Here is a 22,482-nt window from a genome sequence, read left to right on the forward strand (position 1 = left end):
CAAGAAAAAAAACTGAAATGATTTTCTGATCTAGTAGGCCAAGCTTGTTGGTAACACATTCTCATTTTGCCGTCGCCATATTTATGTTTCGCTGTTCGTTTTGCTTTTGGGGACAACATTATTTATGTCGTTGCTTTGAATTCGCACTAATGCACTAATCGCTTTTTACTTTTTTTATTAAGAGTACTCATTGAAACACTCCGAATCGGAGAAAGCTAATCATTTCTGGAATTACTCGGTTTTAAAATTTTTCCAGCTGATTTCATTTTGACATTACGAGTTACTGAGGAGTAGTTGTGAGACAGTTTTGAACGCGAGCGAGTGGAAGGTCGTGTCTTCATAAAAACAAATAACAAATTTCGATTATAAAAAGCGATTAGTGCAAAAAACTTCATCAAACTTTAGTGTATTTGTTAAACAAGCTTTTTTTAGCGCATTTAATGAAATGAAATGAAGACACGAATAAAAACTGCTAGATCTCAAAACTGATTGTTCTAATGAGACTATTTCCCAAGTCAGAACAATGACTAGTGCATTCCGATGATCAGCTTTTAATAATCTTTAGAACTGCTATTTTATGAAGAAGATTCCATACTGAACAAAACCAGCAAAATATCAACACGGTTTCAACTATATCGTTGATAATTCTGAAACTCATAATCAGCCAGATAATTAGCGATGGACAACATCTAGAATCGAATTTGAAACGGCTAGAAAGTCAAAATGTCAAAAATGGTATAAAATTGCACAAAGAGGCTCAAATTTTATACCATAACTAAAATAAATCAGATATATATTTGTAATGTTGGATAGTTCATGAAAACTCCTTAGTATGCGCGGCTATACCTAAAATATCCTTTAAATAGACCAACAACCCTGAAAGATGCAGCACAGCCGATCATTTTCTTAAATTATTCACGTTTCAACATATTATCATGTTTTCGATTACCAATAATACGAAATCTAATATAAGATTAATTGAGAACTCTGTTATCAAAACCGACGAGTGTTCATTGTCGTAAAAAGAGAATAAAACAAAAATGTTTTTTTTTCCACTAGGAGGACTTTTTAGCTCTACACTATTTCTTAATATGCCTACAACAGAAGAAAAAGAAGAGTTAAAAAGGGACACTCCGTTTTCGCATTTTATGGTAGGTCACTCGAACTACGGTTACGTCCACTTCTTTTGATTCCTTCACACAGCGGCATGTGGCTATCTACATATATCATGAAATGCAATTCATATCAGCGAAGCGCAGATCACCATTGATTGAAATTGTAATCTCAACATTTTACACCAGTAACTAAACCTTTATTTATTGTAGGACTTTTATATAATTAGAATATTAGTGAAGAAGTCATATAACATTTGTGAAGGCTTATTAGTACATTTGAAAGTATATAAATAATGGCAATCACGATCGAGACTTAAACACCGGGCTTTTCAAGCACTACCACAGAATTTTCGACATCGAAATGTACAAACAAGAAATGATTCTAACAAGTGACTACATTATCAAAATTGCAGCACAACACCAACATTCGGGGTCATACTACAAGTGCTACATGAACGCAAAAGCGGTCGGTATTTAGTTTCGGGTCTTTATGCACTTTGAAGAGAGACTACAAGAACACATATCATTAGTGAACAGAATATATTAATAAATACAAAATTAGCAAGCCAAAAAACTCTCAATTCCGAACTAGATCCGCAGTCGACAATGAGAGCTTCAGAGTTGCTCTAGATTGGGCTGGTGCAATGAAGAAACCGAGAACGATTTCCTTGAAAAGATAAACAATGGTAACCAAGGTTACTATAACTGTTATTTTGAAAACAACAATTTCTCTGACCGCGTTGCCAATTTTAAACATTTTTCATAAGATACCATTTTGACATTACCAGTTACTGAGAGGCAGCTCTATTTACGATACAGTTTTAAAAGTGAGTGGCAGGTCGAGTCGTCGGTCGTGGCATTGACTAAGGAGTGTATCGAAAATAAGCTATCCACATACATTTGTATTGTATGCATGTATTTGTAATGGTTTTTTTATTCTCAGATCACAGCATGCTGTGCGTGTGGATGTCTGCTTTCGTTCGTTTACTTGTTTGTGCGGTTGAAATTCTGCGTTTTCAAAATGTCGTGAATTGAAAAGGAAGTGAAAATTAAAGTTCTGGACACATGGCTAAGTGAGAAGGGTATTATTTGTCGGCTGCTCGGCCATCCATGGAAGTTGACCATCAATGTCAACTTCCCTCTCTGAGCAGCCTAGATAGCCGTGTAGTGTCGGTAGCGGTTTCCCAACTGGCTAAGAATAACGCTACGGTCCACCTGTACCGGTGGTATAAGTCCACCAAACAGGTAAGCCGTGTGGCATCCGGCGGAATTATTTTTTACCAAGAATTGATCCACTGGTTTCCTGTTCCATGTGGTAAAAGGCCACAAAAATAGGAACTCCTAAGCCAAGGTGTATTTCCGTGCCGATGGCTGAATGGCTGCAGGAGGTTAAACAATGCAGTCGTGAACGGAATATCTTGGGGTGTTCCCTTACTGTGTTAAGCGAAGCTCTGGCACAGTGGACGACTTCTTTCTTCGCAACTCGTGGGATTTAAATGATAATAACATTTAAAAAAATCCTTACATGGTTCGCTATAGGCGATTATAAGCCAATATATTTGGTTTCTTGTAGTTGTTGTGCGATTGGTGCTGGAGGTGGAATGTTCGTTACTCTAATTTATAATGGTTAGAGTGGCACAAATCAATCTTCAGCATAAACGTACAGCAACTATGAATCTATCCAGACTTCTTCAAGAAGGTAAAGCTTCTATAGCTTTGGTTCAAGAACCATATTTCCAAAAGGGAAACTTCTACGTTGGAAAATTGTTAAACCCAGCCTTTGTTGCCTTCAACAAGATCGGTATGACTAATCCACGTGAAATGCCTCGAGCATGCATACTTGCAAATAGTGCTCTCGATGTTTCTCTCATATCGGAGCTCACAACTCGGGATATTTGTGCTGTCACAGTTGGTATGACTATTGATGGCATAGACAGGAAATATGTCTATTGTTCGGCATATTTACCGCATAACCAACCTTCGCCAAGCGATGACTTCAAAAAGGTTGTATCATACTGCTGCAAGAGTGATATACCGCTTGTAATCGGCAGTGACATAAATGCTCACCATATCATTTGGGGCAGCACAGATATAAATTCGAGAGGCTCTGATATGATGGAATTTGTGAGCAGCACAAACCTGCACATAGTCAATGCAGGAAACCGTCCAAATTTTGCGAGATCTGGAAGAGAGGAGGTTTTGGACGTAAATCTCTGCTCTGATAGAATTGCGCATGAGTTGGTGAATTGGCTCGTCTCCGATGAGCTCGAACCTTCGTTGTCTGATCATAAGTACATCTTCTTTGATCATTCAAACGTTAAATTTGATATTATCACATATCGTAATCCCAAATCTACAAACTGGGACCTCTATAAAGAGGGCTTGGCGACTAGATTTTACGGGTACCAACCAACAATTGAAACCCCAATTGATTTGGAAAATGTTGTCGACGAGACAAATTCACTCATAGTTGCAGCATATGAAGAGGCTTGTCCACTTCGGATTGTGCGAGCTACTAGAGGAACTCCTTGGTGGAATGCTGAACTTGCTAGACTAACGAAACTATGCAGAAGAGCTTGGAACCACCGACGCAGAGATGGGTCGGAGGCATTCGTGTTGGCTCGAAGGGCTTACAAAAATGCTCTTCGATCGTCTGAGCGAAGTGGTTGGAAAAGCCTCTGCACAAATGTCTCTAGTCTCAACGAGGCTAGCAGATTAAATAAGTTACTTTCGAAGTCTAAGGACTTTAATGTCAGTTTCTTAAGAACTTCAGATGGTGAACACTTGTCTGATGAAAGTGATGTACTTCACTGCCTTTTTAACACTCACTTTCCAGGATGTATGGATCCATCACCGACAGCTCTTCCCGAGACTTTTTCAGGTAGTTACGAACCACTACATGTGTTCCTAAAACAAGAAGCATTATCTTGTGCATACCGTGCAGAATTTACTTCTGCTTTTATGTGTTTTTGTGTCGTCAATTTTTCCCATCCTCCTAGTCCAACCCTTACCATTTCCTTTCAATCCTTCCCTCTTATATATCGGGAAAATGATGCTAAAAACATATTGATGGCAAGGCACAAATCTCCAAATATCAAGGGGAACGTGCCATTTGAGCCAATTTGTTCTGATTCCTGATTCCTTTCGTTCGTTTACTTGTTTGTGCGGTTGAAATTCTGCGTTTTCAAAATGTCGTGAATTGAAAAGGAAGTGAAAATTAAAGTTCTGGACACATGGCTAAGTGAGAAGGGTATTACTATGCGAAAATTGGCAAAGCAGTTTGAAATTCGTCATGCCAGTGTTAAAAACATAATTAATAAGTTTGGGGAACACTATTCTTTGGATGAGCTACCAGGAAGAGGCAGAAAATCCGGTTCTTCCAATCCGAAACTGGACCAGAAAGTGGTATCTCTAATCATGAAGAACGAATCAATGTCAATACGTGATTTGGCCAAAACAGCAGGAACGAGTGTCGATATGATCCAGCGTATCAAGAAGCGAAATCACCTAAAGACCTACAAGAATCAGAAAATCTCGAAACAAAGTGTAGAACAGAAGAAGCGAGCAGCAACAAGGGCCCGGAAATTGTATTCGCGTCTTTTGCAGTGTCCGGATGCATGCATTTTGATGGACGATGAGACTTATGTAAAGGAGTACTCAAAAACCCTTCCAGGTCCACAATCCTTTACTGTCGTTGTTGGGGAGGATGTGAGTGATGCGGACAGGTCGATTCAAGTGGAGAAATTCGGTCCCAAGGTTCTGGTATGGCAAGCAATATGTTCCTGTGGTTTGAAGTTAACCATTTCTTACACTACCGGAACTATAAATACAGAAATCTATCGATCTGAGTGTCTCCACTGTATTGGCCGGATTTGGCGTCGGCTCACTATGCTAAAACCACTCCTAATTGGCTTGCGGAAAAGGGTATAAATTTTGTTGAGAAAAATATCAATCCACCAAATTGCTCTCAGCTTCGACCCATCGAACGTTACTGGGCAATCGTGAAGAGGGTCTTCAAGAAGACTGGTAAGGCAGCTGGGAACATGCAGGAGTTCAAGAAAATTTATGCCCTAGCTTTCAAAAAATGCGATGCAACACTTGTCCGGAACTTGATGAAGAGCGTTCGATCAAAAGTTCGAAAATTCGTGAAGGAATAACTTAAATTTCACCCGGTTTTCATTATGCTCAAGTTTAACCTCGTACAATAAAGAATCAATTTTTAGTTTGAATAAAATATCGTTTTTATCATAATTTGAAAGAAAAATTTGTGGATAGCTTATTTTCGATACACTCCTTATACTGTTCTTTGTTTCTGATGTCCCAGTATATTAACACCTAGAAAAAATCGTTTAAATCTACGCCTTCTGAGACCGACATTTACGCACGTCGGAAATAACTCATTTTTGACGTAGGACTACGTCTTTCTTTACTATGCTCACCTGGGTGCATTTACAAAATTACGCAACACGAAAGTGTAACGAAATTACTGCAGATTTGATTTCCTAATAACTCTTTTTTTTTGTTCAAGTTTGCAGTAAGCAGTTCAATTTGAACTGCTTAGCACTGACGAGTCTACGACGAAACGTAAACATAGTGAAACTAGCGGACCCCTGCACACTTCGTAGCGCAATAATATTAGATTAGGTGTAGAAAATCAAAACCGCTTATAAATTTTAATGATTATTGAAGAAAAATATCATTATAATGCTCTATGATAGTGGCCCCAACCTTTTTATATCGCGGACAACAGGACAAAATATATAAAACCGATGATTTGCCGAAACGCAAACAGGCAGCGTACAATTCACCATTTAGAAAAAAAAAAACTCTGAATTCACGCTACAGACTCATAACGATTATTGACGGTAGCAAAAATGTTGAACGAATGAGAAAATGACGTTCAAATTGAAATAGCATAGCAGTGGGCATCATTGGAATGCGTGAAATGAAAACTTTTTCTTCTTCTAATTTGCCATTCAAAATTGTTGTCTCGACAACACTTGCGATTACCTTTAGAACTTTTAACTTTTTTCTGTACTTGCTCCTCTACTGTCCCGGTGAGCTTCTCACAGCTCAAAAATTATCTTTGGATGGAAATTATTTCGAATACTCTTAAGTTAGAATAATCGAACGACCCTCGTGATTGCTCGAGATTAGTAAAGTAGAATGGTAGAGTGTTCTGTAAAAATGAATCATCGGACAATTGTTTTTGATTCGATCTCAACATTTTTCCCCAAATGAGGTACACACGTACACTTCGCACTTTGAAGCAGTTTTTTCCTGCTCTTAAAAGTCCCAAATGATTCAAGCAAAATGCAACCAAAATGAGTTTGATGGTTTATGAGCAAGAGAGTGAATCATTCGAATAGGTAAAACATATCGATGAGTTCCCAAATCTCGGTTCAATCGATGTAATTTAAAAACAGAAGACAAACGGGCAATTTGAAGCAATTGACGAAATTTGGAGGTCATTTCGACAAAAATTTACACAAAATCCCGTTCAAAAAATCCTTGAAAGGTATAGCACGGGAAATACTATGAAAAATTTAAGCCGAAAAAAAACCAGAAAACATCCTTCTTATTCGAAGGGAATCGTTCCAAAAATTAGAGAGCCGAACAGTTTTGACGTTTGAGTTAACGGTCTTAATTTGAAGTGGCAGCTGAGGTGTGCTCAAAGATAAATAATAAAGATGTTTGTGCTTATAAATATTTTTGAAAAATGTGGTTCGTTCCCGGTACCTTCTGAAATGACCTAACTCACCACTTGGAGCGCGAGAATAATTACATTGTTATCATTTCAACCAAAGTGTGCCATGAAATCTCAATATATACAAATGAGCTACCGAATCGAAAGGGTTCCCACGGTTTGATATTTGCATTATGAATGTATGATGGGAACTCAGCAGTGCAACCAATTTATCACCATTGGTGCCAGTTTCACGGAGGACCGTAGATGTGCGCCAAAAAAAGATCGTGACTGTCATGTCTGGAAATTCGTTTGTGGTGTGCTGATCCTGTTGTCTCTGTGCATTGTGACAGCAATAATTATATCTATTAAGAAGGTGAGATTCACATTTCTGGAGTTTTAGTAAATCAACGAATAATAAAAAAACGTTAATCACTTTCTTTTCTTATAGTCGTTTCATGATTTGACTTCACGGCATTGAACCCAAATTTATATATCGGAAAATGGAAACTTGCATACTGTTCATTTGGCGCCCTTACTTAATTGAACATGTGATTCGAAATAAAGAAACACGTGAATCAAGTAGGCTCAGTAAAATTTTTGCACAAATCAGCTCGTTTGGCGCCAAACGCTTTCAACCGTAAAAAAAATCAACCGAATCTATAAATAGACCCTATTACTCATTTGCTAGCTTCAGTCTATGATAATTCATTAACGGAGACACATCGAGTGCACAGGCCGCCATCTACGCCAAGATAGGGGGACTACACCCGGCCTTATTCAACTGGTGTTTCAGTCTATGACGAATATGATGCTCCGTTCCTCAAGCCTAAACGCAGAAAATTAACAACTACTTCTTTTGTAAGTATTTCTGCTGTTGGACGTTCGCAGTGTGAGTTTCGCTTCATACAAGACCGATGGCGTCATCCAGCTGCTGGTCGTTTGCATTGGAGAAAACAGAAAACGTAAAGTGAACAACGATGGGGAACATTATTCAAAATCAGTCGTTCTAATGACTCTAAATTCAAAAGAACTATTAATACCTAAACGCTCGGGTAGGGATTTTCATCGAATTTATTTTTTCAAAAATTCATAGCTCTTGATACAGTTGATCAATTTTGATGCGTTTTGATTTTGAGTTTCCAACAAAAACATTTATGAGGTTTTGTGATCGATTCCAGGACCCTCGGGGGAGGTTTACCAGACGATAAGTTTACTCAATTTTATGAGTTCTAGCAATTCCTTCACATTTTATACAATGTCTGGATTGGGCCCATACCTATGTGAAATTTTATGTACCAAATACTTCTAACGGTAGAACAGACATACCCCAACGCGATCAAAATTGATCAACTGTATCAAGAGTTATGAATTTTTGAAAAAATAAATTAAATGAAAATCCCTACCCGAGCGTTTAGGTGTTAAGATTCTATGCAAATCGAAGGTAAAAATCATCAGTTTAGTGCAAATCTAAAATAATTTGCTTTACTGTGTCCACCATTAGCACCAAACGAGCACAAATAAAGCTGGCATTTGACTGCTTTGCGTTCGACAAAAATGTTCGAAAAGTGTAGATTATTGTAGAGAATTCTACAATCTGGCCCTTCTGAAAGTCGGAAATAAATCACGTACAGCATTTTGTCGTGAATACAACTTACTTTACTATGGGGCGCCTTTTCAAAATTAGCCATATGGAAGAATGGGCAGAACTTAATCGTGAATATCTCGACTTGTATTAATGGTAGCAACATAATTCTTTCACCATTTCATCAAAAATATGATCAGGAATTCAGGATAATATTTTGAACAGTGTGCGATAACCACAAACAACTCAAAAATTAAGTTTTTTTAAAATTTGAAAACAACGCGGAAAACACCTGACTTTCGCTTGGGTTTTTCGCGCAAGGACGACGATTTTGAGGTAGTCAGGCACATATCTTCAACTGAATGCGTATAAAAGGGGAACCGTGGTCGAAAATCGATCATTTCTTTTCGTGCGTTCGATGGAAGCAGACGTCGTGGGAGTGGAATCATCAACCAGCAGCGACGGTTGATGATTCCTCAATTTGGTCCTTGTGAATGCTAGAACCGAATCCCTACAGCATATTGATAGTTTCTTTCAATAAATTATGCAAATCCGAAATGAAATAATCGACAATAAAATTCTGTATGCGGCTAATTTTATAGTCGTTAGGACCGCCCATTAGTGAAAAAGCTACAAACGAAATCACATAAAAGGAAATCTCTTAACAAAAATTCAATCAGTTTGGATGCTATCGCCACTGCCAGCAGATGTGTTTTGTGTCGTCTGCACAGCTAGTTTCGCTTTCGACAAGAGCGATTACGTCACAGCTGCCAGTCATTAGCATTGGGAAAAAAACAACGGTGGAGAGCATTGCACAATATCAGCTGTTCTAATGGTTCTAAAAGTTTTCTAAAGAACTATTAGGATTTGTTGTTCGCAAATCGTATGGAAATATCCTCAGTTTACTGCAAATCAAGAACAGTTTGCTTAGATTTGTGCACTTTTCGCTGTGTGAAATTCACAGTAATCGAGATCAAGTGAAGCTTTCTTTGTTTTTGCGAAAAATGTGAAAAAGGGGAATTAAAATATTGAGATGTATGAAATATTGAAATATATGAGCGATTGTACTATTTGTGTTACGCTTTTATTTACGTAATGATCTCTTCTAGGTCAAGGCTCAAACCTACAGAAGACTTGGAATAGCTCCCTACTTTTTGGAATATAAACGACGTAATCATCCGTAACCAAATAGTCATTTCCAAGACTCCACAACCACTTGCGGTCCTTTTCAGGACCCCAAAAGTGACGTAAAGACCTTATTTAGAAAACTGTCTCTAATTCCAAGAATACAAACATAATCTTCCGAAACCGAATAGTCTTTTTCAGGACTACAGAATCTTAAACGGTCAAACGGTATTTATTATCTAAACACATTTCGAATGCAGTCCTACGTCAATTTCGCGGCTACGTTTCGACTATGTGATCCAACACATGTTCAATACACCCAAACCTTCGTTTACGAACAATTTTTAATACGTTACCTCTTTTTACGTAACTCTTTTTACGAACCAAAAGGTAATCTGTTTTTACGAACCAAATCCCAAATAACGTGAACATTTTTACGAACTTCGTAAAAAGAGGTTCTGGCATACATCGAAAGCGATTTCCGGCTCATTTATATTTCATGGAAACTACTACAATATGGGTATTTTTGAAACAGGTTTAAAGAGTAGATTTTGGAAAATGAAGTTTGAAGTATTTTGGAAATCCAAGATGGCGACTTCCGTGTTGACTCCGTTCAACGATTTCTCTACAGAACCTTTCCGAAACTATAACGCTCAAATGAAACACAGGTGTTTGGTGATGAGAAGTTATAATTTTCCTATCGAGTATAGATTGAAAAATGTAAAGTTCAGTTTAGCTAATGGTATGTAACAATTAATTAATTCAAAACATTTAATTATATGAAAATAGTATCTTTGCAAATATATAAATTCCTCACGTTTAGTTTTCCTCGTAATTTCGCCTATTCTGTTAAGATACGGATATCTTGACGAGATCAAGAGCAAGTTCTGTTCAATCAATCAGTGATCCTAATATTAAGAATAATTTGTAAGGAAAATTTACGGCTATTTTGCATTATTTCTTACCAATGCGCGTTATTTAGTGATGAGAGCACTGCGATAAGGTAGTTTTAAGCACTAGCGATAAGATAGTCTTATTAGAGTTCTATTTGTTATAGGGATTTTTGTTAGCAATTCACTAGATTTTATTATTATTTTTCTTATTATCACCGATGACAGCAGCGATGTCGCAACCAGCATAGGTGGCCTATCGTCGTTGGTGAGTTGGTGTGTGTAAGTCCCTGGATTTATAGAAACGGTGTCCACATTTCCAGGTAAGGCTGAGTTGATGAAGGTGCGCAAACTTGCGCTTTGTGCAAGTGACATTCCGGTTTCTTCCAATGTGGTCATAAAGAATTGGATTTCAAAACAACCACAAATATGTTTTATTTCCGGCATCTTCGATTTTTAAACGAGCCCAAACTTCATTTTCTTGCATAGCCATATAGTGGGCGGTTTCCACATTCATTACACAAAACATTTCTTACGAGTTATCTCTTTTTACGAACCCCCGTTTAGTTTGCAAATGGAGGTTTCGGTGTACATTCTTACATGTTTTTAAGTGCTGAAATACATGCATTAACACGTTTTCATTAACACCAGCGTATGTTTTACACATATTTTAGTCATTCTTGTAAAATTCAGTAATTTTGCGAATTACGTTCTTGTGAATTAAGTCATAAAGGCTGTCCCAAAAAGTATGGACGCAACCAAAAACCGCTGCCATTTCGCAATGATTCAGAATCTGTCAATTTTTATGGCTGCGTCCTGTTGTTTACACTCTTCTCTAACCACTTGTGCAGCTGTTTATTCGTTTTCATTAGTTTGTTTCGAAATGCGTGGACTTTCAGCAGAACAACGTCGAAAAAATGAGAACGCGAACTGTCACTGAAAAAAATAGCAAAAATGGAAGGAGTAAGTGAAAAAGCCGTGCGAAATGCAACCAGGAAGTTCGGTGAGGATAACACTTTTGAGGATAAACCGAAAACGGGTCGAAAAAAAAGGTCCTGCTAAACCTCAGTTGGATAAACGTATACTGAAGGCGTTCGAGCAAAAGAAGGAGGTTTCAATTCGGGATGTGGCCAAAAAAGTGGGCACTTCGAAGTCAAATGTTCTTCGTGCTAAAGAACGTTTGAATCTTCGAACCTATAAGAAGCAGAAACAACCAAAACGTAGTCCGAAACAAGAAGCATCGATCAGGCCGAGGGTTCGAAAGCTGTACAATACGATTCTTGCTGGAAATTGGAACTGCATAATCATGGACGACGAAACCTACGTGAAACTTGATTACAAATCTTTGCCGGGACCACAATATTAAACGGTGCGAGAAGGGCAAGTGTTAAACCAGTCCGAGACATCGATTGAAGCCGAAAAATTTGGTAAGAAAGCTATGGTTTGGCAAGCAATTTGTAGCTGCAATAAGATTTCGAAACCTTTCATCACCACTGCTTCAATGAACAGCGAAATATACATCAAGGAATGTTTACAAAAACGACTTCTACCTATGATTCGAAGCCACAAATATCCTGTTGTCTTCTGACCAGATCTTGCTTCTTGCCACTAGTCGAAATCAACGGTAGAATGGTATACTACCAAAAATGTCACTTCCGTCCCAAAAGACATGAATCCATTAAATTGCCCACAACTTCGACCAATTGAGGAATTTTGGGCATTAACGAAGGCATATTAAATCTTAGGAAACATGTCTCGGCAGCCGAAACCATTCAACAGTTGGAAAAAGATTGGAAAAAAGTGTCAAAACTTGTCACCAAGAAGTCTGTACGGAATTTAATGACGAACGTTCGCAAGATGGTGCGCCAGCTAGTCTACAATGGCTAAGTAGCAAATGTTAAGAATAATATTCTGTTGTTGTAGTCTAATATTATCAGTATATCGAACAAAATTTGAATATCTAACACTTGTGAATTATTTATAGCGAAATCAAAGTGCGTCCATACTTTCTGGGACAGTCTTTATATCGATTTGCGTCACTTATGAACTTTCCTATTTTTGACTGTAAACGTCGACCGTAACGGGTGAGGGATGGAATTTCAGAAAGCACAATTTAGAGCTAATCGCATTTAAAGTTCAAAATGCACATGTTTATCAATTGAAATACAAGTTTCTAGACTTTATCTAGATGTAGATGTAGAATCATCTAAACCAGGACCACGCAGTTTTCCTTCTACACTGGAAGCGGGTAGATACTATGCGGAAATTATTAGGTTATTTTATAACCTCATGAATAATCTATAATTGAGGACCATTAGACATGACATACGACCTGTTGAAAAATTACCTCTATCGGAATGATTCGAAAAGTACTTGATGTGTCCGAATCACTTTAAAAAATTGGGACAATTGACGGTCGAATCGGTCCATTTTGCGTTTTCCATTTCACAGAAAAATAAATCCGGATGATATAAATGACGAAAAGTGATTAAAAGTTAAAATCATTCGCGAAACGGTCTTAATCAATCGTATGTTGAAAAATTTAAAAATTTCAAAAGTTTAATTTTAAAACACCAAATAAATCTTTTAACATCTATAAACTACGAAATTGGCATTGGCTTTGGCTTTCCAAACGATTGTTGACAGATTATTCATTTCCGAAACAAAAGCACAATCGAAGCAGAGAGAATCCGCATTGCAAAAGACCTCACTGTCTCGAGACGACCCGTGCAAATATGCCAGGCAGAAACTTTCCGATCCAGGCAAGCTGGCGACAGCCTTTTGCGAAAAGCTTTATTTTTTTTGTGTTTATGGTCCAACTTTTTAATGGAGATTTTATATTTTCTGGTTCATGGGAAATAATTCGTAATGAACCGGGCTCACATTTTTAATGCAGTGGCTCATCGGGGTGGAGCCGTTTTTGTTTACGAAGCACTCTTTCCAAACGTTTTATGAAGTAACGGACTTTCTAATTTGCTCATCCACTCCACCCCCCATCAGAAAGCCATAAAGTAACCACGATCTAATCCGTTTTTTTCTCTCTCTTCTTCTTCTTTATCCACAGGGGCTGGTGATAGCGATGCTGGTGTCCTGCAATTGCAAAGTGCTAAAACTGTACTCGGCCCCGCACAGTCAGAAGTCACGTCGTGGCACCTACCGCAGTCTGAAGGACGGCGAGGGTGGCCGGTATGGTGTTCTGTCCGTTACCAATCCGAACTACGAAGATACTCCACCGATGACGATGCGAGTGCAGTCGGTGCCACAGCCAGCGCCCCCCGTGAACCCATTCATCGAACCATCGGCCGAGGACAGTCCATCGCCGGCCCACAGCTACGTGAAAATGGCCTACCGGGAGGGGAACTTTGTCGAGCGAAACGATTGCGTTGTCCCGTCGGCTCTGGACTGTGCCTTCAGCGGGGAACTTTCGACCTCGCTGGCAATCGAGGAAATCCCGCGCAGTCCGCTGCCGACTTCGGTGTGAAACCGCAACTGGATGCCGGGGTGTGAGCGCTAAGTGCGGGTGTTGGAGACAATAAAATTATCAAGGAGAACGGCTCAGCAGGAATTGGCCCGTGACGGTGATAAATACCTATACATAATCGGAAAAATACACACACACACACACACACACACATATATCAATATTTTAGACAACTTAGGCCATATCAGAGGACTTGCACTGTTCAATGCAGCGAATATCAGCGTTATTGTTTAGTGGTTAGTATTGTATATGGAGTTTTAAGCAAATGCAAATACATATTTTAAAGGCTTTGTGCTTATAGTCCATTGTTTAGAGAACGAACGAGCAGCAAAACGATGGTATTATATTTAGTAGATTGTGCTTCAATGCCAGGCATGAGAGCGCACAAAATTCTAAACTAAACTGAATCAAAAAAGCGATAGATATGAGTACAACTGTAAAAGTGAAGCACGTTTAACAATCCAATCAAAAAAGACACATCGTGTATGACTAATCAACAGACATGTCGGAAATAAACTCAATGAGCATGAGCATCCAAACTTGTGTATTCTTTCGACACGTAAACGTGCCTTTAGAGAAACGATCCAAAACTTTCGTTGAACAGCATGATGTCTACAATGACTGTAGCAAAATTAAAGAAGTAAGAAGACTCAATAAATCTCGTGTGTCTTTACCGGACGAACGATAGCGATGATAATGTACTGTCGTTCTGGTAGGGCCAGTGGATGTTTGTTTTGCAATATAATGCTACAGCGTGTAAGACTAACAAAACCGGAACAGGTAAAACACATCCCCTACGTAAATGTTTCTATATTCTTAAGAAAAGTAAAATAAACTTTAAAGTTTAATGCACGACTATATCTACATAAAATATCTTGATTGTGCAAAACCCTCAAATGTTTTTAATTGAAAAATAGGAAGTGCAAAACGCCTGATCGTTAAAACACTTGAAAAATATTCATCTTATACTACGCGAAATCAGGGTGACTTTCAACAAGGGTTCGAAATTTATCAAAATAGTAGGGTAAAATTACTAAACATTGGAGGCCGCATGAAGAACGTTTACAGATTTTTTTCTGATTATTTTGAAGTGATTCTTTTTTCCTAACGGAACAACAACTTGATCAAATTGGTACTGCATGAAGCATGGTCATGGCCTTGTTTATAAATTTATAAATTGTTTTCAAGATAAAGCTTTAAATTTTTATTTAAAAGAAGAATAAGAACACTCTCAGGGTTGTTACGAAATATTTCGAAATCAAAACGCGCGAAGTTGTAAACTAAAACGCGCGATATTCGAGCGAAGCGTTTCCACCACTATTTTTATGCATCAGGTGTTGCGTTCCGCAGAACTGGAAAATCCACTTGAATTCAATCTAAAAATCAGCATAAGTTTGTCATATAAACAGAATAAAAAAAGTCCGGATACAACACGTCACTTTGAGAGACCCCATGAAAACGATTTCGATTTGAGTTCTCCATCTTTTTCGATGTCCTTAGGTAATATATACTCTCGGAAAATGTAAAAGCGAAAATAAAATGGCCCTCAATTTTGTGATTTTGAAAGAAGTTTTGCCTTCTCGGCAAGAAAAATTTTAAGGTAGACCACATCAGAATGCTCTGATTTAATCTTTATAATTTCAGTGTCAATTATTTATTGCTTCCTGTTTAGATTTTGTTTTCTGAGACAGTGCCTTCTCTTGTTGTCGGATTTTACTCTGAATATCTTTTTCTACTTGTGCGTTGGATGGAAGCAGACGTTGGGGCTAGAAGACGCATTTAAACAGCGGCATCGAAGAGCGCACCTTCTGCGGGGTAAAAATCTCATACGCTCAGGTCGTAGTTCTCATTTGCCTTCCGGTTCTCAAGACGACAAGACGCATTAAACCAGTTTCGCATCATTTGGCACTGCACTTGTATCATGCAATATAGTTTCTGGTCGTTCGCATTGGAGAGAAAGAAAAACGAAAAGTGGACAACATTATATAAAATCAGCCATTCTAATGGCTCTAAATGTTATCTAAAGAACTATTAAGATTACTTCTTTGCAAATCGAAGGTAGAAATCATCAGCTTAGTGAAAATCCAAAATAATTTGACTTGCTTCGTGTACTTTTCGCTGTGCGAAGATCGTTCGAGAAAAATGGTGCGAACTGTGCTAAATATCGTAGAGCATTCCACAATTTGGTCCTTCTAAAAGACAAATTAATCCAGTATAGCATCTTTATAGTTTCTTTCAATAAAATATGCAAATCCGAAATGAGATAATCGACGTCAAAAGTTTCACAATTCACACAATCGATCAACTATCAATTCGAATTCGAAAGTATAAAGAAATCGTGTCAGTTTTATTCGTATACACGACATCCAGTTATGTCTCTGACATTACACACCCGTACTTTTATTTATTGTTCTAGTATAGTTAAAGTCGATCGTATCCTTCCAAGTTTTTTTTAAATGTCACTCCCAGTATTTTCAGATTCTCGGTTTCGGCTATTCGAAATGGACCTCCCATACAGTTATTAATTCGCAAGAATCCTGATTTATGAAAATTGACTTTTATTTTTGCACACTTTGAAAATTTTGCTATGATATCTAGAGCTTTGTCAAATTCTTCAGCATTCCGAATAAATATATTCAAATCATCCGTAAAAGCTATCATTCTAAGGAACTTACCATACGTAAGCACCCCGAGTATGCTCTGATCAATCTTTCGTATCAACGCACAGTGCGGGAAAATGGACCAAAAACGCGACGATTTTTTTGGAGGCATGATACAGCTGACCACAAAGCACTTTTTTGGTGTAAAATGGTCAGTAAAATCGATTCCATGTATTTAGAAGGACCGCACGAAACGCTATCATGTTCATTTTACCCCAAGTTCCCTTTTTATACTGCATTGTATTCAAGCTTAACTATATAACATGAAACCGAAGAACTTGCAGAAGAGCGAAGAGTTTCCGATGTAAAAAAGACTAACAAATCGATTGCATATAGTTTTATTGACAGCAGAAAACTCGTTGCACCGTTTTACCCCATTTCTTTTCTAGTTATAATATTCAGTTGAAATATGATCTACAATCCAAAAGCAGATCCAATGCGATCTATTCATAATACGTGCAAAACATCTGTGATCCAATTAAACACAATGGGAATGACAGTACTAGCCTGTTTAACCCGTTTTACCCCTAATTTAAATCAAAAGTCGTATTTCTGGTTAAACTTTCTTTCGCATACCGAAAGCAGGTTGATTGCGGTTGATGAAAATCGATTGATATTACGAAAAAAGACTCGAAAATAGGATTATAAATGAATTCAATGATCGCACGAATCTTGTTATACCGTTTTACCCCAATTTATCCTTTAACTGAGTCTTAAGATTTTGCTCCAGATTGAATTCATTTGTAATCCAATTTTCAGGTCTTTCTTCGTAATATCAATTGATTTTGATCAACCGGAATCAGCCTGCTCTCGGTATGCGAAAGAAAATTTAACCAGAAATACGACTTATGAAATAAAATGGGTTAAAACGGGTTAAACAGGCTAGTACTGTCATTTAAATTGTGTTTGATTGGATTACAGATGTTTTGTACGTGATAAGAACCAATATTGGTAAGTCATATAGGATCTGCTTCGGGATTGTAAATCTGAATTCAACATAAAATTATATTTGTCGGAAAATTGGGGTAAAACGATGTAGCACGAAGCATGCGATCATGAACACTATCTGTAAATTATTATTTGAGGTTATATGTGAAACATAGAACTGTCTTGTTTAACCAAAATTGGTCCAAACACCGATCAGTAGAACTTTTTTCTGTAAATTCACGGAAGAAGATGACTGGGGGTAAAACAGAATACAGTTGTTTGAGGTCAATCTTATTAAAAACAATCCATTTATCTAACTTATGAGCATGTCAGGAATACCTTCCGATTGGTGGAATTGATTTTTTTTTCCTGAGTTTCACAGTTAGTTTTCAAAGTAAAGTCAGATAAAAGAGGAATTGGAGCAAAACGGGCATGATAGTGAATTTTGCGGATCTTCTAACTATCATAAATCGATTCTACAGAAAAATTTGCATAAGAAATACTAATTTTGAAAAAGTTTGCTCATGTTTTTTAAAATTATTGAGCAAAGTCGCGTTTTTGATCGTTTTTTTCCCACTGTGCAACGGTTCAATGTACAGCACGAACAAAATCATGCTGAGAGGGCAGCCTTGTCGCACTGACGCCTGTATTTTAATTTCATTTGTAAGAAAGCCATTGTATAAAACTTTCGATGTTGCAGTTTCGTAGAGTCGTTGTATGCACAAAACAATTTCCTCAGGAAAACCAAATTTCGCTAGAACTTTCCAAAGAAATTCATGATTAACTCTGTCGAAGGCTTTTTCGAGATCTAAGCTCAATAACATTCCTTTGAATTGTTTATTCTCGATGGCTTTAGTTAATAAACGACGAGCATCATTCAAATTGTTTGTACATGACAGGTTCGCCCTACATGCACTTTGACCTTGGCCTAATAGATCAATGGCTCTGAGTTGCATACTATTTGCTAGAATCTTAGTAAACAGTTTATAGTCAGTGTTGAGTAAACAGATTGGTCTGTGGTTATTCAATAGAGTGATGTCTCCTGGTTTCGGGATCAATGTTACTATTCCACTTGTGAATTCTTTTAAAGGAATGCATTCCCCATTTAAAAAAAGTACGGGTGTGTAATGTCAGACATAACTGGATGTCGTGAATACGAATATGACACGCTTTATTTATGCTTCCGAATTCGAATTGGTAGTTCATCGATTGTTTGAATTGTGCAACTTTCCCCTCTTTCATTACTAGAAATTTAAACGATGCGCCTAGACTAAATTACAGATTAGTTACATTAAACATTCTGAAACGCACTTAAATACTATGAAATAAGCAGTATAGTTCTTTATAATAAAAAAAAATTGTGACGATTTGAGTTAGTTCAGCACGCAGACTCTGAATTCTAAACCCATATTGCAGAACTAAGCTCTAAAACATGAAGACGATTTTTCGCCATGACTACCAGAATGAGTTTTATAGAGTACAGTAAAGTAAATTTCCGCATAATTCTTTAGGAGTATTATTATGGTTCTAAAAAGAACCGAATAGAAGAAGTCTGGAATAAATAACTGGATCCTGAGTTCAAGAACTAAATTTAGAATCAATAACAGACTCAGAATCCAGTTTCAATTCTAGAATTGCAGTTTCGAAACTCAAATTAGTTCCGGAATACAGTTCCAGAATCCAGTTTCAGCACGCAGGCTCTGAATTCTAAACCTATATTGCGGAACTACAATCTGAAAATTGAACTTCTCGTTATGACTACCGAAAACCAAATGATGGCAGGTGCTCTCTCCGTCGCTGATGGTTTAACTCTCGCGATGGCAGTCTGCTCGCCTTGAAGGCCAGCAAGCGAATGAAAGTTGCTACCTGAGCGTTTGAGGTTTTAACCACGCAAAAGGCGCTCTCTCCGTCGCTGCTGGTTTAACTCTCGCGATGGCAGTCTGCTCGCCTTGAAGGCCAGCAAGCGAATGAAAGTTGCTACCTGAGCGTTTGTGCTTTTAACCACGCAGAAGGCGCTTTCTCCGTCGCTGCTGGTTGATGGTTTAACTCTCGCGATGGCAGTCTGCTCGCCTTGAAGGCCAGCAAGCGAATGAAAGTTGCTACCTGAGCGTTTGAGGTTTTAACCACGCAAAAGGCGCTCTCTCCGTCGCTGCTGGTTGATGGTTTAACTCTCGCGACGTCTGCTTCCACCGAACGCACGAAAAGAAATGATCGATTTTCGCATTTTTTTTGCATAAATATCTGTTTATTAATCTTATTTTTGTGTATTACATCAACATTTTACAGTACAAGTGTTTTGACCCATTGGCCTTTCATCTTTGTTGTTCATACGATTCGTTATTAATATTAGGTGTTTTAGTTACTCTTGTTTTACATACTAATGTTTAATCATAATATTTATTTTAATTATTAATAAAATATCTACCTACTTATAACTATCCCTAACCTAATACGTACAAATTTTGAATTATTTGTATTTCAGAGATTGAGCACCTCTCTTCAAATTTCGTGCAGTATTGTTCGAATTTTTGTTCTAGTATATCCAGTGAGGCCATCTCATGTACTTCAGTAGTCCTTGTCCAAAGGGGTAGATTTAGAATCATCTTTAAGATCTTACTTTGAATGCGCTGAAGCCTAAGTTTGTGTGTTCGTGCACAGCCCCGCCAAACAGGGACTGCGTATTCAATTGCGGGGTAGATGATTTGTTTATAGACAGCCATCTGATTCTTCAGGCATAGTTTAGATGTTCTACAAATCAGCGGATACAGAGACCTAATGAGTATGCTGCATTTTTGAATGATTTTGTCAACATGTGACCTGAATATCAGATGTCTGTCAAAGGTGAGTCCTAGATAGATAACTTCATCGGACCATTGAATGACCTCATCACCGAATCGTATTCTGCATTCGTCTGATGGAACAAGTTTTGGAGATCTTGAATGTGGAAACAAGATGACCTGAGTTTTTGCTGCATTGATCACAATTTTCCAGCTTGTAAAATATTCCGTTAAAGCGTCCAGACCTGTCTGTAGTTTATTTTTCAGAGCATTAATGACACGACCTTTGTAAAGAATGGCAGTATCATCAGCAAATTGTGACAGAACACCACCACCTGGAAGAGGTGGGATGTCTGATGTGAAAATGTTGTATAGAATGGGACCTAGGATACTTCCCTGGGGTACACCAGCAGGAATAGTAAATCTTTCTGAAAGTGCATTATTCAGAGAAACCTGGAATGCTCTATCTGCAAGATAATTTTTGATAATTTTAATAAGATACATGGGAAAATTATACCGATGCAGTTTGAACACCAGTCCATCGTGCCACACATTATCGAATGCCTTTTCAATATCCAATATTGCCATGGTAGTCGTTTTGGACACTGATTTGTTTTGCTGGATGACGTTGTTAACCCTTGTGAGTTGGTGGATGGTGGATCTTCCTTTCCGGAACCCAAACTGTTCTTCCAGTAATATATCCTGTTCATCTGCGAAAGCAAGAATTCGCCTTTGTATTGACTTTTCAAACAGCTTGGATAGGGCAGAGAGTAAGCTGATGGGCCGATAGCTCTTGGAAAAGGAAGGATCTTTCCCCGGTTTCAAAACTGGGATAACTTTAGCTAACTTCCACATTGAAGGGAAGTAACCAAGCTCCCAGCACCTGTTAAAAATTTTAGCTAAGAAGACAAATGAGCGAATACTCAAATGTTTTAGCTCAATGTTGAATGTGTTGTCGAAACCGGGGGCCTTCATATTTTTGGATTTTTTCACAAAAGCCATCAGCTCATTCGCATTGACTCTACTTTCCTCAGGAATCAAGCTGTCTGATTGGTCAACCACAGCTACGCTATCAGCAACGGCTCTTTCATGTGGACTAACAATGTTGAGTCCTAAATTGTGAGAACACACAAACTGCTGGCCTAGCGCATTTGCCTTCTCTACTGGTTTGATTAAAGGTATTCCTTCAGCTGCGTCCTGGGGTGACATCAGAGGAGGAATAGGCTTCGGTTTTTTCTTAAGCAGCTTTTGCTGGAAGTTCCTGTTGCGAAGCTCAGATATCCTTTCCTGGATTATCCTAGTTAAGTTGTTATAAGTAGTCTTCCTATCTAGGATGCCAGTTCGTTGATACTGCCTCCGGTAGATATTCCGAAGTCGGATGAGTTTCTTGGTGACACTGTCGATTTGAAGAGAGGAACTCGGCATATGTTGTACTGGAACCGTCCTATCACGAGCGACTGTGATTGAATGCTGGAAGGAAGATAGGGCTGCATCGATTTCCATCGGGGAATCAAGTGGCAAATCGATATTAATAAGTTGGTCGGCGATATGTTGAAATTGGACCCAATCGGTGCGATAATAGTTCCTCCGAGGTTGAATAGGCACTGTTTCTGGTGAAGATCCCAACGTCAATATTACTGGAAAGTGGTCAGAAGAGAGATCGTAGAAGACAACCGGAGAGCTGTCTATGGCGATGTTGCTGATGAATATATCCAAAATGGAATGAACTCCCGATCTGGAAAGTCGCGTTGGTTGATCCGGAGCGAAGATGTTGTATTGTCCAGCTTCGTAATCTTCGGCAAGTACGAATCCGTTTCGATTCTGTCTTCTGTTTCCCCACAGCTCATGCCGTGCGTTCAGGTCCCCAGCAATGATGAATTTGTTCTGTCGTCGAGTGAGCATAGCCAGATCTCGCTTCAATGATGCACACGTACCATCTCGAAGATTGGTTTGTTTGGGGCAGTACGCTGCAATGATGATGATGGGTCCCATCGTCGTTGTAATCTCAATTCCGATGGCTTCTATGAGTTGCAATTTAAAGGCTGACAGAAGCCTGTGCAGAATGGATCGTTTAATGGCAATGGCAACTCCCCCTCCTCTGGTAGTTGCCCTGTCGAGCCTGTGAATCCTGTAATTGGAAATAAAAATAGAAATTTCAGGTTTAAGATGAGTTTCAGTTAAAATAGCAATATCGGCATTCTTCTCTTGAAGAAAGTCGGACAATTCAGCAGTTTTG

General features: G+C 38.3%; 1 protein-coding gene across 1 annotated transcript in view; it reads left to right on the top strand.

The window, feature by feature from the left end:
- LOC131431625 (latrophilin-like protein LAT-2) overlaps positions 1-14,421 on the top strand; it is a 255,932-nt gene extending 241,511 nt beyond the window's left edge. Inside the window, exon 8 of the mRNA XM_058597451.1 lies at positions 13,466-14,421. Within this exon, the coding sequence (XP_058453434.1) occupies positions 13,466-13,882 (417 nt within the window). The 3' untranslated portion in view covers positions 13,883-14,421. The remainder of the gene's footprint in view (positions 1-13,465) is intronic.
- The last annotated feature ends 8,061 nt before the right edge of the window (positions 14,422-22,482 follow it).

This window comes from Malaya genurostris, chromosome 2 (genome assembly GCF_030247185.1).
Source record: "Malaya genurostris strain Urasoe2022 chromosome 2, Malgen_1.1, whole genome shotgun sequence".
Lineage (NCBI taxonomy): Eukaryota > Metazoa > Arthropoda > Insecta > Diptera > Culicidae > Malaya > Malaya genurostris.